General features: G+C 50.6%; 1 protein-coding gene across 1 annotated transcript in view; it reads left to right on the top strand.

Annotated features, from left to right (window-relative positions):
- The window catches only part of LOC146871052 (GTP-binding protein REM 2-like), a 351770-nt gene extending 339153 nt beyond the window's left edge, over positions 1–12617 (top strand). The window contains exon 4 of the mRNA XM_085649897.1: positions 12154–12617. Coding sequence (XP_085506023.1) covers positions 12154–12449 — 296 coding nt within the window. The 3' untranslated portion in view covers positions 12450–12617. The remainder of the gene's footprint in view (positions 1–12153) is intronic.
- The last annotated feature ends 1687 nt before the right edge of the window (positions 12618–14304 follow it).

Raw genomic sequence — 14304 nt, 5'->3', positions numbered from 1 at the left:
CCGTCTGAACCCGGAAGTGAGACCCAAACAAGTAGGGTCTTAGCTTCTTCAGCGCCCAGACCACAGCAAATGCCTCACGCTCAATAGCACTCCACCTTTGTTCCCGTGGAAGTAACCTCCTGCTAAGAAAGGCTACGGGTTGATCTAGGCCCTCCTCATTAATCTGTGAAAGAACAGCCCCCACACCATGCTCTGAAGCGTCTGTCTGAACGATAAACTCTTTGGAGAAGTTGGGAGCCAAGAGCACGGGCGCCGTGCACATAGCAGTTTTCAAGGCCTCAAAAGCTTTCTGACAGGTGTCAGTCCAGATCACTTTCCTGGGCTGCTTCTTCGAAGTCAGCGCTGTCAAGGGGGCAACCATGTTGCCATACCCCTTGACAAACCTCCTGTAGTACCCGGTGAGACCTAGGAAGGCTCTCACCTCTGTCTGGGTTTTGGGCGCCTCCCAATTCAGGATGGTTTCTATCTTGGGCTGAAGGGGTGCCACCTGGCCACTCCCAACTTGGTGTCCCAAGTACACCACGGAACCCTGCCCGATCTGGCACTTACTCGCCTTGATCGTGAGGCCTGCCTTGCGCAGCGCCATCAACACTTCCCAGAGGTGACGCAAGTGTTCCTCCCAAGTGGAGCTGAACACTGCGATGTCATCCAGGTAGGCTGCACTGAACGAATCCAGCCCAGCCAACACCTGGTTGACCAATCTCTGGAAGGTGGCAGGGGCATTCTTCATCCCAAATGGCATAACCCGGAACTGGTAGTGCCCATCTGGGGTGGAAAATGCTGACCTCTCTTTGGCCCCCTCGGTCAAGGCGATCTGCCAATACCCAGACGTTAAATCAAACGTGCTGAGGTAGTTGGCAGCCCCTAGCCGATCGATGAGCTCATCAGCTCTGGGAATGGGGTGTGCGTCGGTCCTAGTGACCGAATTGAGTCCTCTGTAGTCCACACAGAACCAGAGTTCGGGTGTGGCTCCCGGCGCTGCAGCTTTTGGGACCAAGACCACGGGGCTGGCCCAAGGACTGCTAGAAGACTCAATTACCCCGAGTGCAAACATCTTGGAGACCTCCTCCTTGATGCATGTCCTCACCCTGTCAGTCACCCTGTAGGCCTTGTGCCGCACAGGTGGACTATCCCCAGTGTCCACATCATGGACGCACCAATCAGTGACACCAGGGACCAGGGAAAACAGGTCAGAAAATTGTCCCAGCAACTGGCGACAATCATTCTGTTGCTCAGGGGTCAGGGTGGAAGAGAGGATGACACCATCCACTGACCCATCTTGCTCCTTGGCTGACAGGAGGTCAGGAAGAGGTTCTGTCTCCTCTTCCATTCCAGCATCTGTTGCCAAGAGCATGCCCACTTGGGACCTCTCCAAGTGGGGCTTGAGGCGGTTGACGTGTAGGACCCTTAAGGGGTTCCTAGGAGACTTTAGGTCCACCACGTAGGTAACAGGACTCTTGCGCTCCACCACCTCAAAGGGACCGGTCCACTTATCCTGGAGCGCACACGGCTCCACGGGGGCCAAGACCCATACTTTCTGCCCAGGCTGAATCTCTACCAGAGTGGCGTTCTGGTCGTACCACCGCTTCATCTCCTCCTGGCTGGTTTCCAGATTTGCCTCAGCAAGTTGCCTGAATCGCCTAGTCTGATTCCTGAAGGCCAGCATGTAACTATATACATTCTGGGGAGGTTTCCTGGGAGATTGCTCCCAGCCTTCTTTGACCAGACTTAGAGGTCCTCTGACTGGGTGACCATACAGAAGCTCAAAGGGACTGAACCCCAGAGACTTCTGTGGCACCTCACGGTAAGCGAAGAGAAGGCATGGTAAGAGGACGTCCCACTTACGCCTCATGGCTCCTTCCAGGCCCATTATCATGCCTTTGAGGGTTCGGTTGAATCTCTCAACCAACCCGTTTCCTTGGGGGTGGTAAGGGGTGGTGAACTTGTAGGTTACACCACACTCTTGCCAAAGAGATTTCATGTACTTGGACATGAAATTGGTACCTCGGTCAGACACCACTTCTAGAGGGAATCCCACTCGGGAGAAAATTCCCATCAGTGCCCGTCCCACCACGGGGGCCGTCACTGTCCTTAGAGGAATGGCTTCCGGGTACCGGGTGGCATGGTCCACCAGGACCAGGATGAACCTATTGCCCATCGCTGTCCTGGGGTCCAGTGGCCCTACAATGTCAATCCCCACTCGCTGGAATGGGGTACCGACCACAGGGAATGGCTGGAGTGGAGCCTTCTGCTTCCTTCCACTCTTTCCACTTGCCTGGCAAGTCTGGCATGTCCTGCAGTGAGTATCTGAACTCCTGCGCATTTGAGGCCAATAAAGGTGGGTGACAAGCCTTTCAAAGGTCTTGTCCTGCCCCAAATGCCCTGCCAATGGCACATCGTGAGCCAGCCCCAGTAGGAAGGCTCTGAAGTCCTGGGGTACCACCAGCGCACGGGCTGACCCAGGCTCAGCAACCTTAGGCTCTGTATATAGGAGGTCGTTCTCCCAGTAAACGAAATGTGATCCTGACTGATCACCTGCGGCCTGGTCTGCAGCCTGCTGCCGCATACCCACGAGAGAAGGGCACTCCTTCTGTGCCTTGCAAAAGTCCTCCCTGGTGGGACCCCCTTCCTGCTGCCAATGGGTCAGCTCCGGCAGGTCTCCCAGTTCAGCTATCTGCTCCCCTGTAGGCCCCAGGGCATCCCCCTCAAGGTCTGCTTCCACCTGGACCGTGGGAACTTCAGGGGCTGGCTTCCCGCGCCCCTTGCTCCTTCTCTCTGAGGCCGGTTCCTGGGCCTCCCTCTCAGGCTCCAGGACCTCTTGAGTACCTCTACTGGCTGCCATGGACCGTGTGGTGACACACGCCCAATCCGGCATACCCAACATCTCCAGGTGAGCACTCCGCTCCACCTTAGCCCAAGGTGAGCTCTCCAAATCGTTCCCTAACAAACAGTCTACAGGCATGGCGGGCCTCACAGCTACCTGAAGAGTACCAGAGACCCCCCCCCACTCAAAGGGAACCTGAGCCACCTTGCAGTGTCTCTCTGTGTTGTCAGCGGCAACAACGGGATAGAATGCGTTGGGGACCACCTGCTCCTGAGACACCAGGTGACACCTGACAGCTGTCACACTGGCTCCTGTATCCCTAAGAGCTTCCACTCTATGGCCATTTATGGTCACCCACTGCCTGTACTTCTTAGTGTTCTCAGGCAGCTGGGTTGGAGGGACCACTTCACGGTCTCCTAGCGAGACCAGGGACATCTCTGCGGGACCCCACCCACCTTGGACATCCCTCTCCTCCCCCAAGGCTACACTAGTCACCTGCCGGGGTGGACCACCAGTGGGCGCTGGTTTACCAAACAATGGACACTTTACATCAGAGGCAAAATGCCCCAAATTGTTACACCTGTAACATTTTACGGGCCCCTTTTGAACAGGAGGACCTGTCGGGGCCCCGGTCGGTTTCTGGGGTGGGGGAGGCTGAGAACCCTTCCCTTGGTTCCCTTGGGGACTATGTTGGGGCCCTTTTTGGAACTGCTTCTGTTTACCCCTGTCCCCCCCACTCTTCTGCTGGGGACCCTGCCCACCTTTGGCGGAATCCCCCACGGTACCCTTGTGGACCCTGGTACTGACCCAGCGGTCCGCCTCCTCAGCAAGCTTCCTAGGGTTAGTCAGCCTACTATCGATCAGGTGCTGGCGTAGCTCAGGAAAACAATTACTGGACAAGTGCTCCCATGCCACTAAATCAAGAAGCCCTTGATAATTATTTACCTTACTACCCTTTACCCAACCATCCAGCGCTCTGCAAAAGAAAGTCACATACTCCACATACGTACTATTGGGAATCTTAGTGCAACCCCTAAACCTCTGTCTATATAACTCAGGGGTCAACCCATACCTAGCCATCAATGCTTCCTTCATATGGGCATAAGAATTATGAACATCAGCAGGTAAATCTAACAGTGTGTCCCGCCCTTCACTCAGGAACCGTCCCCACAACCCCGCTCCCCAATCTTTCTCAGGGACCCGGTGGGAAGACATGGCTACCTCGTAGGCTCTGAACCACTGCCCGATGTCGTCATTCTTGAAGAACTCCTTCACTACATCCTTGGGAATATAAACTCTTGGTTCCGCCGGTACTGGCGGTGTGCTGCCACCAGAGGGATTAAGCTCCAAACTTTTTGCTTTCAGCTCCAGCTCCCTCAGCTTCATGTCATGCTCTAATTGTAGTTTCTTTTCTTCCATGGCTAGTCTTTGTTTTTCCATATCCATCTGCCCATGAAGTTTTGCCATCTCCACCTCGTGTGCCCGGGTTGCTGCCCTGTCTGCCAACTCTTCTGGCGACAGGCCTCGGCCAAACTCATGGACACTTTCTGGTGGAACCACTTCCACCTGATTCTCTGGTGCCTTTGACTCATACCAGGCCCTCAGCGCCTTCACGAATTGGGTCTTGTTTTTCAATCCAGTTTGGGCAATTCTGAACTTGGAGCAAAAACCTTTCAATTCTTCATTGCTATAATTCCGAAGTGCGCTTTCTTCCCAATCTATGTCCTCAAATCCAGAGATTATAGAAGCTGCCCTTCCGGCGGGAAGTGAACCAGGCATGGTTCTAACAACGGAGATTCTTGGCAAAACAAAAACAAATTCTAGTCTTGTGGCTGTGTTACTGGTCTGCTCTCACTACGTGGTGATCAGTGGTTCACTATACGCAAACCGCAAATGCAAATCCGTAAATCCTCACCGCTGCCACCAATGTTAGAAATGAGGGGGCTCCGGTTGACGCAGGTGTGAACCCACAACAAGCAGGGACCCTTTACGTCTTGTCAGGGCGAAGGATGACTCCCCAGAATAACCCCTGCTCACCCTCTAGGTGCGTGGCGCGAGCAGTCTAGGCTAAGTCTCAGGCGTACACGGTTAAGCAAATGCAATTACACATACAGTAAACCCCTTGCATGCACCACAAACGGACACCAATCAGGAAGTATATAAAAATAAGCTTTTATGTAGATTCAGCAGATTCAAATACAAGGCCCAGTAACGTTGAACTGATGGGGCCACAATTCTTGGAAATACGGTAAAGTTCTCTTTGTTTTACGGAAAGTTCTTTAGGCGGGCACAAGGTAACTGTAGGCCTCAGCGCACTTTGGGCTGAGGCAGCGCCCAGGAAGCACACAGCAGATGACAGGGAAATAAGAACGTTGCGGACCCTGGATCCGATGCGAGCTCGCGGTCGAGTTCGTGAGTACAGTACCTTGTTTCTTGACGCAAAGGCGGGTGCGGGATTTCAGCGGCCCTTCGACAGAAGGGCGAGGCGGCGTCCGAGGCTCCCACACTTCACGATGGGGGTCTGATCTTCAGGCTCACGACAAGAGCGGGGTGTTGCAGGTGGCGGGTGAACAAAGCGGGGCAGCCGGGCACGCAGATACGTCCGGGCCGTCCGAGGCTTGGAGATGCTCACAAACGCCGATTCCGGTGGGAGGGTGAAGGTGCACAGCGAGCCTCCAACGAGCGAGGTGACGGGGCAGCCCAGCACAGCGTAGGGGGAGCGGCTCCGATCAAGCGAGGCTCTTCCCAAGGCGGGGGCGGCTAAGCAGTCCTGGTCACGGCTCAAGGAGGGACTGGGGCACGAGGGTCACAGCTCCGGCGAGGGAAAGGACACCACAGTCCAGCAGCAGGCGAGTGAAGATCAGGTAGAGCCCAATGGTCCTGGGGCTCAGTTCAGGGGGCAAGCTCAGTTCCAAGCCCTTGGAGATCGTTTTGGAAAAGCACAAGTCTTGAAAGTAAAAGTAAAGTGAAAGTCTTCAGCAACAGTTCCTCTTCTCTCCTTTGGCAGCAAGGTCACCACTGCAGGCCAATCCCCCAGGATAGGGACAGTCTTCCTCCTACAGCTTTCCCGGTGCCTCCTCCTCAGGCAGAGATTCTTCTTGGTCAAAAGCGGATCTAGTTTCTCAGGAGCAGGGCTCCTCCATTTATACAGCAAATCTTTTGTTCTCCCAGGCCAGGGGGGCCCTTGCCTAGTTCAGTCCGGTTTCTGAGCACTTTGTTTACGCGATGCAGGCTTCTTCTTTCAGAGTGCAGGGCAGAGTCATCAGACGCTCCACAGGGGGCAGAGCCGGCATTGAGGTAGCAGAGCACTGTCCTATTCAGAGCCTAGGAGCACTCCTCCCACCCATCTACCTGTCGATCGTCCTATTCATTACCAGGCTACCTAGCCCTGCCCATCTGGGTTCCCCCAGCCCTGTCACTCATACCAGCCAGACATCAGATACACATCACGCAGAGGCGGCTGAAAGGTTTAGGCAAGCAAAGGCCAACTTTCTAAAAGCGGCATTTGCAAACCCGGAATATTAAAATAAACCTTGCGAAAAGATGTACCTTATTATTCCGAGTTCAGGCATACTAAACTCGATCTTCTACCATGTTCCCTGGGTCGGTTAGGATCATAGGGTGTAATAATCCAGGCTGCCCATACTGGCCTATGAGAACAGGGTAGCCTTGCAGTAGTGAACAACAAGATGGCGGTAATTCACTACTAGGACATGCCACGCATCCGGGCTTGTCCTACCTTAGGCTTACAACGCACCCTGCCCGTGGGCCTACCAGAGGGGTGACTAACATGCAGCTAAGGGAAGGTTTTAGGGACTGGCAAGTGTGGGCACTTGCCGGTCAGCATGTCAGTACCAGACTGCACGCAGGTTCTGCGATGGCAGACCTCAGACATATTTTACCGGCCGCTTCTGTGGGTGGCACAACCAGTGCTGCAAGCCCACCAGCGTTGTTCGCATTTACATGCCCTGGCGCCCCCGGCGCATTTTACTGGGGTCTGACAGTAAATCAAACAATCCAATCATGGAATCCAACCAACATATACAATTTACATAGGGAGCACTCGCACCGCGACACTGGTTGGCAGCGGCACAGCGCGCTGAGCGGCCAACACCATAAAAACACATGAGGCACAGCGACAAAAAGAGGAAGGGAGACTCACGCCAAGGGGCCAGGTCTAACAGCTTCCTAGATCGTCCTCATACTCTGCACTGACCCTATATTGTGTATAAAATAGTCTGTGGTAGCTTCTCTCACCCCTTCACGGAAGACTTGATCTAGTAGGGAGGAAGACTGTAGACGCCATTGAAACTACGTGGGTGCGTGTGTGGGTATGGACATGCTGAGCAAAACTGGGGAATGATCCGACAATGTTTTGGTAAGTGCTGGACAGTATTGGTCCAGGCATTCACATTACTTGTAGCCAGCCAAAAATCGAGGGGTGACCACGACTGATGCACATAAGAATGACATGTACCCTCTCTCAAGCCAGGGTGTTGCCATCTCCAAATGTCTAGTAGTCCCAAGTCCCTCATACCACTAGTTACAGAGAGCGCCACTTTTTTAAGCGTGACATCTGCCGAGGTCGAGTGATCTTCTTCAGGCACCAATACAACATTAAAATCCCCCCACATATAATTGCTGACTGAGTCGTGTGTATTTTGCCCCATAGTGTCTCATAAAAAACAGGGTCATCTGTGTTAGGCCCATAGATGTATACAATTGTCACCCGTGTACCACACAATATACCCTGTACCAGTATATATCGACCTAATTCATCATCTTCCACTTACATCGCTTCAAAGGCGTTGCCTTTCTCAATGAATATAATTACCCCCCTCGCATAGGAGGAGTAAGATAAGGCCAATCGTACCCCTGCCCATCTAGTGGCCAGAGCTGTCGCATGCTTAGTGAGATGAGTTTCTTGCAGCAGTGCCACTTGGATATTATGGTGGTCTAAATATGCTAATACTTGCCGTGTTTTTTTCGGATTATTGAGGCCTCTAGCATTCCATGTTAACCTTGATATTATATTATTCGTAACATCTGCTTTTATGTTCACTGTCTAATGCGCAAGAGTGTCGCGTTGTATTGTCCAATCCTGCACGTGCCATTAGCAACCATTGTGTTGTGCGCAAGTCAGTTTCATATGTATATAGTTCCCCAACTGCCCCTCCCACCCACTTCAGCATCTCAATTATGCTAAGGATCCCCTTTTTAACAACGAAATCACGTTCATGGAACAGCATGTCTCTCATCTAAGAATAACACCTCAAATGGTGCCCAGAATTAACCTCAAACAGATTTGGGGTATACTCTTGTGGGAGGTCACCAGAAGCCACTAATCCCCGTGAATTAACAAGGGGGGGTCAAGGCAGGTATAGAAACCACCTCCAATCAGCTAATACTGTGCATCAGCGTAGAGCTCAACATGAGAACTCTGCAATTTTTAATACATCAAGAGAACAACATGAGTGCACCATCAGCATAACTCTTATTACCACATTTGTGATGCACATAGTATAAAACATATGAGCGCATTTTTAGCAGTACATTAAGCATTGTCCACACACAAAAAAGACACAGCAATGCTAGTCAGTCAGTCAGTCTCACGTGTGTAGCAGTTAATGTTCTGGTTATTGCCATCAATCTCTTATCACTATGTAGCTCACGTTCTCAGTCCTCGTGTCTGCATTCTCGCCAGCTGCTCTGGACGACTCTTGCTGCTCTATCTGACGCACATACTGCATGGCTTCTTTCGGCGTTGTGAAAATCCTGGCCGTGCTCTTATGTTGTATTCGCAGCCGTGCTGGATACAGCATTGCATATTGAATCTTTAAAGCTTGCAATTTCTTCTTCACTGCACGAAATTCTCGTCATGCTTGTTGTACAGCCACCGTGAAATCTGGGAACAGCGCAGCTTGTATGCCTTGATAAGTAGTAACGCCTTTTTCCCTGGCCACACGAAGCGCTGTATCAATGTCATGATAATTGAGTAGCCTGGCAATAATGGGGCGTGGTGGAGCACCAGGTACAGGTTTGGGCACCAGGTATCTGTGTGCGCACTCCACAACCAACATGGCTGAAAAATGTCCTGCCCAAGCATGTCTTTTAGCATGTTCTCAACGTACAGCTCCATTGCACCTGTGTTAGTGAACTCAGGTACTCCCGTAATTCGCAAATTGTTATGACGTGATCTGGCTTCAACATCTTTATTCTTAGCCTGTATCATAGCCAAGAGTTTTTCCATACTAGAGCACGATGCACTGAGAGCCTCCATCTAGTCTTCAGGAGTAGAGATGCGTTGTTCCGCCTCAAATAACCGCGAGCCATGTTTGTCAAGCTTCACCGCCATGTTGTCCATCCGCAGATTAAGGGCATCTATCTTGCTATCGATTGTTTGCAAGCAGGGTTGCATAGTGAGCATCATACGTTCTAGTTTGCTACTGGTGCCTGCCTCCAGGTCCACTTCAGTATCTGAGGCAGCTGATGTGTGGGATTTTGTGAGCCGCCGGGATTCAAAGGTAAGCTTAGCCTGTTTATATGTTTTGCCCATGGCTCCTGGGTTGATTGGTGGACTGATCGGCGTGTGTGTCTGCCAGATTATCGTCGTCTGGGTCGCAGAACCCACCTGTTAGCATAATGCACAGTCAGGAACTTTGACAAAAGATGTACGCTGCTGCATAAGCATGCGTTGCAGCCTTGTAGACAGTACAATCCACTGTGTAGGTGTCTTTCACCAGGGCCACACATTATAGCCCACAGCTAATTGGTGTCCGAGCTACTGTGTGAGAGCAATCACTGCATCCGAGGTATGGCAGGGCGCCCCACACAGCTGAAAAATAACGGTAACTAGCGTCTCATCCATGGCGGAGTGACAGTTGAAAGCTACAGGTGGCCCCTGTCAGTTCATAGCTTGTGCTCCCATCTTCTATATCACCATTTCACATTCAGGTGAATGTACGGGCAATGCGGAGTACAACAATCCACAATGTGAGTACTCATTATGCACTGCAGCCAGGCAAAATTAAGGAACAGTACTGTAGGTATCACATCAACGCTCCCAGCCAGTACAAACCTGAGTCATCACACAACATCGTTTCGGAGTTTGTTATTCATGCACATTTGTCCAGACAAGCGGGCGGCATCACAACAACTGCTGTTTGGCATCCCCAACCTCAGTCACGGCCAGTGGACAATGTCCATGCTAATCGGGCCCAACAGTATAAAAATCCAGCAAACAGGCCTGCAGATCACAGGGTCCATGCAGGTCACCTGAATCAGTGTAGTCGCTGAGTCTCACATCGGCCGCTCTGTGCGGCACCATGCTGTCCCTCCATCACATACTGCACTAGGCCAGAACCGGGAACCTCAAGACCGCAACGCGTTGTTTTGGCGCCCACAGCAGCAGCAATTCACTCTCCCCTTCACCCCCGTCAGGTTTGACAAGAATGATGCGGCACGACCGCACAGTGCATAAGTGTTAGCGGCTTCGCTATAGTCCCCTACTGGCTGGGCTGCAGTTGGCTGCTTCGTTCCAGGCAACTCCGGGCCGATGCCGAACCGCCAATGGCCTTGATGTCACAGCTGTTTCGCTTCGCTGCTCCCACCAGGCCCGCACAGTTATCGTTGAGGCTGCAGGACAGTCCAGTTAAGTTTAGCGCTCTATGCTACACCTCTCGTCCGTTTAGGATGCAGGCGGCTGCGTATCACATATCTTCCCCCCGCTGGCAGGCCGTGTGTTGGCGTGCGCGTAGCCTAGCGGCAACACCTTACCGCATCTCTTTGGGTGGAGGGGGGTTCAGGTCCTTAACCGCTTTCCGCTGTCCGAGCGCCAGTCACAGCCACAACCAAATCCTCTGCAGCGCGTACAGCTCCGTAAAATGGCTGGGGAGAAAAGAACTTGCGGGAGCCGCCATGTTGCGCATTACTTGTTTCTGCCAAGAACAGCTCACAGAACTCTCGAATATCGATGTATCACCCAGCAATACGTTCCTCTCATGCAGAGAAGTTAATATATAATCGTTTTACTGCTGGATGGCGGTGATTATGGAGGATATTTGCCGGACGAGTACCTTGACCTTCAGAGCAGCACTAAAGTGTGACCATCTTGCTTTGGGCTCTCAGCGCCCCCTGAAAATCAAAGTTTTTATTGAAAGATTGGATCATTTCAAAATAAGGTTTATATTTCGAAGACAAAACTGTATGCTAGAATCTAGAATATCATTTTCTTTATTAATAATAATGCGTACTTTTGCTTATTCGGCTCATAGTAGTGCTTCAGTGGAGGCCACCAATCATCCATACTGCTTCCCACAAGTCAAGCTCAGACTACCAACTTCATTTTTAGCCCCCGATTTCAACTTCATTCACGTTTAAAGAATGGTTTAACATTTTCAATTTTTTTTTTTTTTTGTGTATGTATCCTCTATATGAAGTATTAGTTTAATAATCAGTTGTGATCTCTTGAATATGTGCCTGCAGATCCTAGGTTAAGAACCCCTGCCTTTTATCCTTATACCCGTGCCAAAAACTCATAATTCTGTAATCTTGTGTCCTACATTTTAGGATTGTGCCTTTCTAATCTCAACCCATTACCATAAATCTCCGTGTATGGTTATTAGATTGTGATGATAATGAGGCCAAATGTTGAATGAGTCCGGATATTCCTAGGTGGGTCGATATGGCACACCTTGAAGCAGCCTATGGGCTCCATTGGTTCTGTAAACCTATCCCATATGTGCAGGCTGGGATTGTGAGGATGATCTTTCAAGTTGGGAGAAGATGGAAAAGATGTTTTCCACCGCACTCTTAACCTGTTGTGCTAAAGTTGTGTTGACCTTCAACCTTCACCGCTGAGAGGTACTCTTCAACTATCGTGGACCAACAGATCATACCATGGTTTTATCATCCATGGACCTAGGAGCAAAAATAAACCAAAACGTTTAATTCACATTAAGTTGTAATCTGAGGTGTGTTTCCATTATCTCAGCTGAAGTGTAAAATACAAATGCCTGCTCTCAGTTCTCGTGCACACTTCCCTCTTTTGCTCACTACCAACTGTTATACTCGCCGTTCTTGCACAGACTTTTCACTCTCTGTCGCATTCACCTTTCAAAGCTGCCTTCTAGCACTTTTCCTTCACCACTACACGTCTTTTGTGTTTTATTCACCCATGTGCCTCTTGTATACTTCTGTTGCACAAGCTTTCCTCCATTGTGCTCCCCTTTTTCGAAGATACCCTCTTGCCTGCTTACCTCTGTCTTTAATGTATGTCTCTTGTATCTTCCCCTGTCTCACGTGCACCTCACTTTTCTTTGTATCCTCAGAGGTGCGAAGCGTGGCTGTGATGCTGAACTGCAAGTATGTAGAGACCTCTGCAGCGCTGGACCACAACACACGTGAGCTGTTTGAGGGTGTAGTACGCCAGATCCGACTGCGCTGGTGTGAGACACGTGAGGAAGGCGGAAGCCGGGGCCCCTGCCCGCTACCTCCAGCCCTTCAAGAAGGACGGCACGAGAGCTTGACGAAGAAGGCCAAGCGTTTCCTGCAGAACTTGGTGGCTAAGAACAGCAAGTTTTTCAAGCAGCGATCCAAGTCATGCCATGACCTATCTGTCCTATGAGGAGCCCGCACTGGAGTCCACAGAGGAACCTGGTTAGAAGCCAACTGAGGCTGATTGGCCCTGAAGATCCTACACAGTAGACCTCTGAGGTGTCCATCACTCTTACTACTGAGGGCAGGAGTGATGGCCACTCATAGGAGACCCTGAAATCCCATGATACCCCCAGGATGTTCCCACCTTTCATAAGCCAGACCACGACTTCAAAAACATTCTCTCAGGATCCAAGATTGCTAAAATATCCTCCTTCCAGTTAGAGCCCAATCCGCTACAAGGATATTCCACCTCATAAGAGCCCCCCCTTGAGAGCTTGTACCACTGTGTAACTTTTCGAAACTAAAGGCTCAGATCACCACAGCCTTTGGCACCATCTTGCTTTTCCTGAATAAGAAGATGAAGGTCCTTGCTGAACCACCGCATCCGTTATTAAACTGTGAGAGGGAGAACTGGAAAGGGGTATTATTCCTTTTTCATTAATTTTTAACAGTTGCCGCAAACACTGTTGAGATGCTCAAGCGTCATCATAGTTCCGCCTGTGGTCAGTGAGGCCTAGCTGAGCACTTCTTCTTAATGGAGCCTCTGGTCATGGTTCTTCGTGGCCCTCAAACAAGACATGGTCCTCTTTGCCCCTCTCTCGCTGCGGTGTCATATGGTGGCTAGGTTTCCAACCTGTCACATTTACAGTCAGACTGCTGTCCTCAGGAGAGGGAGACCTAAGTACCTTGGACCACATCCTACTGAGCCTCCTAAAGGGGCGCTTTCCATAACCTGTTTTCATCTGCTCCTTCATTGGCAGATTACGGGCCATCCCACAATCACACCCAGGCCAGTGTTTGCCCAGCAGAGAGTCTTGAGAACATGGCATAAGGCACTCAATGACGTGGCCAGTGGGATACCGAGGTGCAGGATTCTCCTGCAACTGTAGAAATGTTTCTTTATTTCTTTAATATATATGTAAGGGTGACACATGGCTGGCTCTACCAGGGCCCAGCCGGACTGTCTGAACCTGCAGTCTTTCCTGAAATCCGCAGCTTTCCCTATAGATCAGTCTATATCTGCAGATTTGTCTGTTTTTAAACATTCTCTCCATAAAAACTTAATCATTCGTAAAAAATCATAGAGTAGGCACATGCTATGTGCTTGTAACTCGTAACACATTTCATGTTGTTTTACAGAGTTCCTGTATAGCACTTGTCTAGCTATGTTTATGCTCAGATGTGCACTTTGGGCCTCATGTAGGTAGCCAAATACCGGTCGGTAACGGCCGATTTTCGGTAAATATGCCGTTACCGACCGGTATTCAGACAAGTGAGATGTAGGAGTCCCAAAACCAATTTTCGGTAAATATGAGGCGGTAAATACCGATTCATATTTACCGAATTCCAAAATACCGATTCAGAGTTACCGAATACATAATTAACGAATCGGTAAATATGAAGTGGTAAATATGAAGTGGTAATAATGAAAATGACATGTAGGAGCACTCGGTAATTAAGAAATCCAAGAAAATCGGTAAATTAGAGTCGGTAATTAACACGGATTGAAAGCAGGTGGTAACCATCAACAATGCATATGAGCAATCCCAAAATGCTACAGCGTGGACAACATGGCCGCTATGTACGTCATTGCAAGGCGCCTACGTCTACAGGCAGCAGGACTGAGGGTGTGGCGACGGGAGGAACAAATCTACAGACAGCGCATCACACTATTCCAGCTGACTGATGCAGAGATACATGAGAGGTACAGGCTAGACCCCGAAACCATCATGGACTTAATCAGGGACCTACAGCCACTCCTGGACCATCCAATAAGAAGGGCGCACGCCATACCCCCACATGTGCAGGTGCTCTGCAGCCTA

Source organism: Triturus cristatus, chromosome 1_1 (genome assembly GCF_964204655.1).
Source record: "Triturus cristatus chromosome 1_1, aTriCri1.1, whole genome shotgun sequence".
Lineage (NCBI taxonomy): Eukaryota > Metazoa > Chordata > Amphibia > Caudata > Salamandridae > Triturus > Triturus cristatus.
This window is presented reverse-complemented; position numbering and strand designations above follow the sequence as displayed.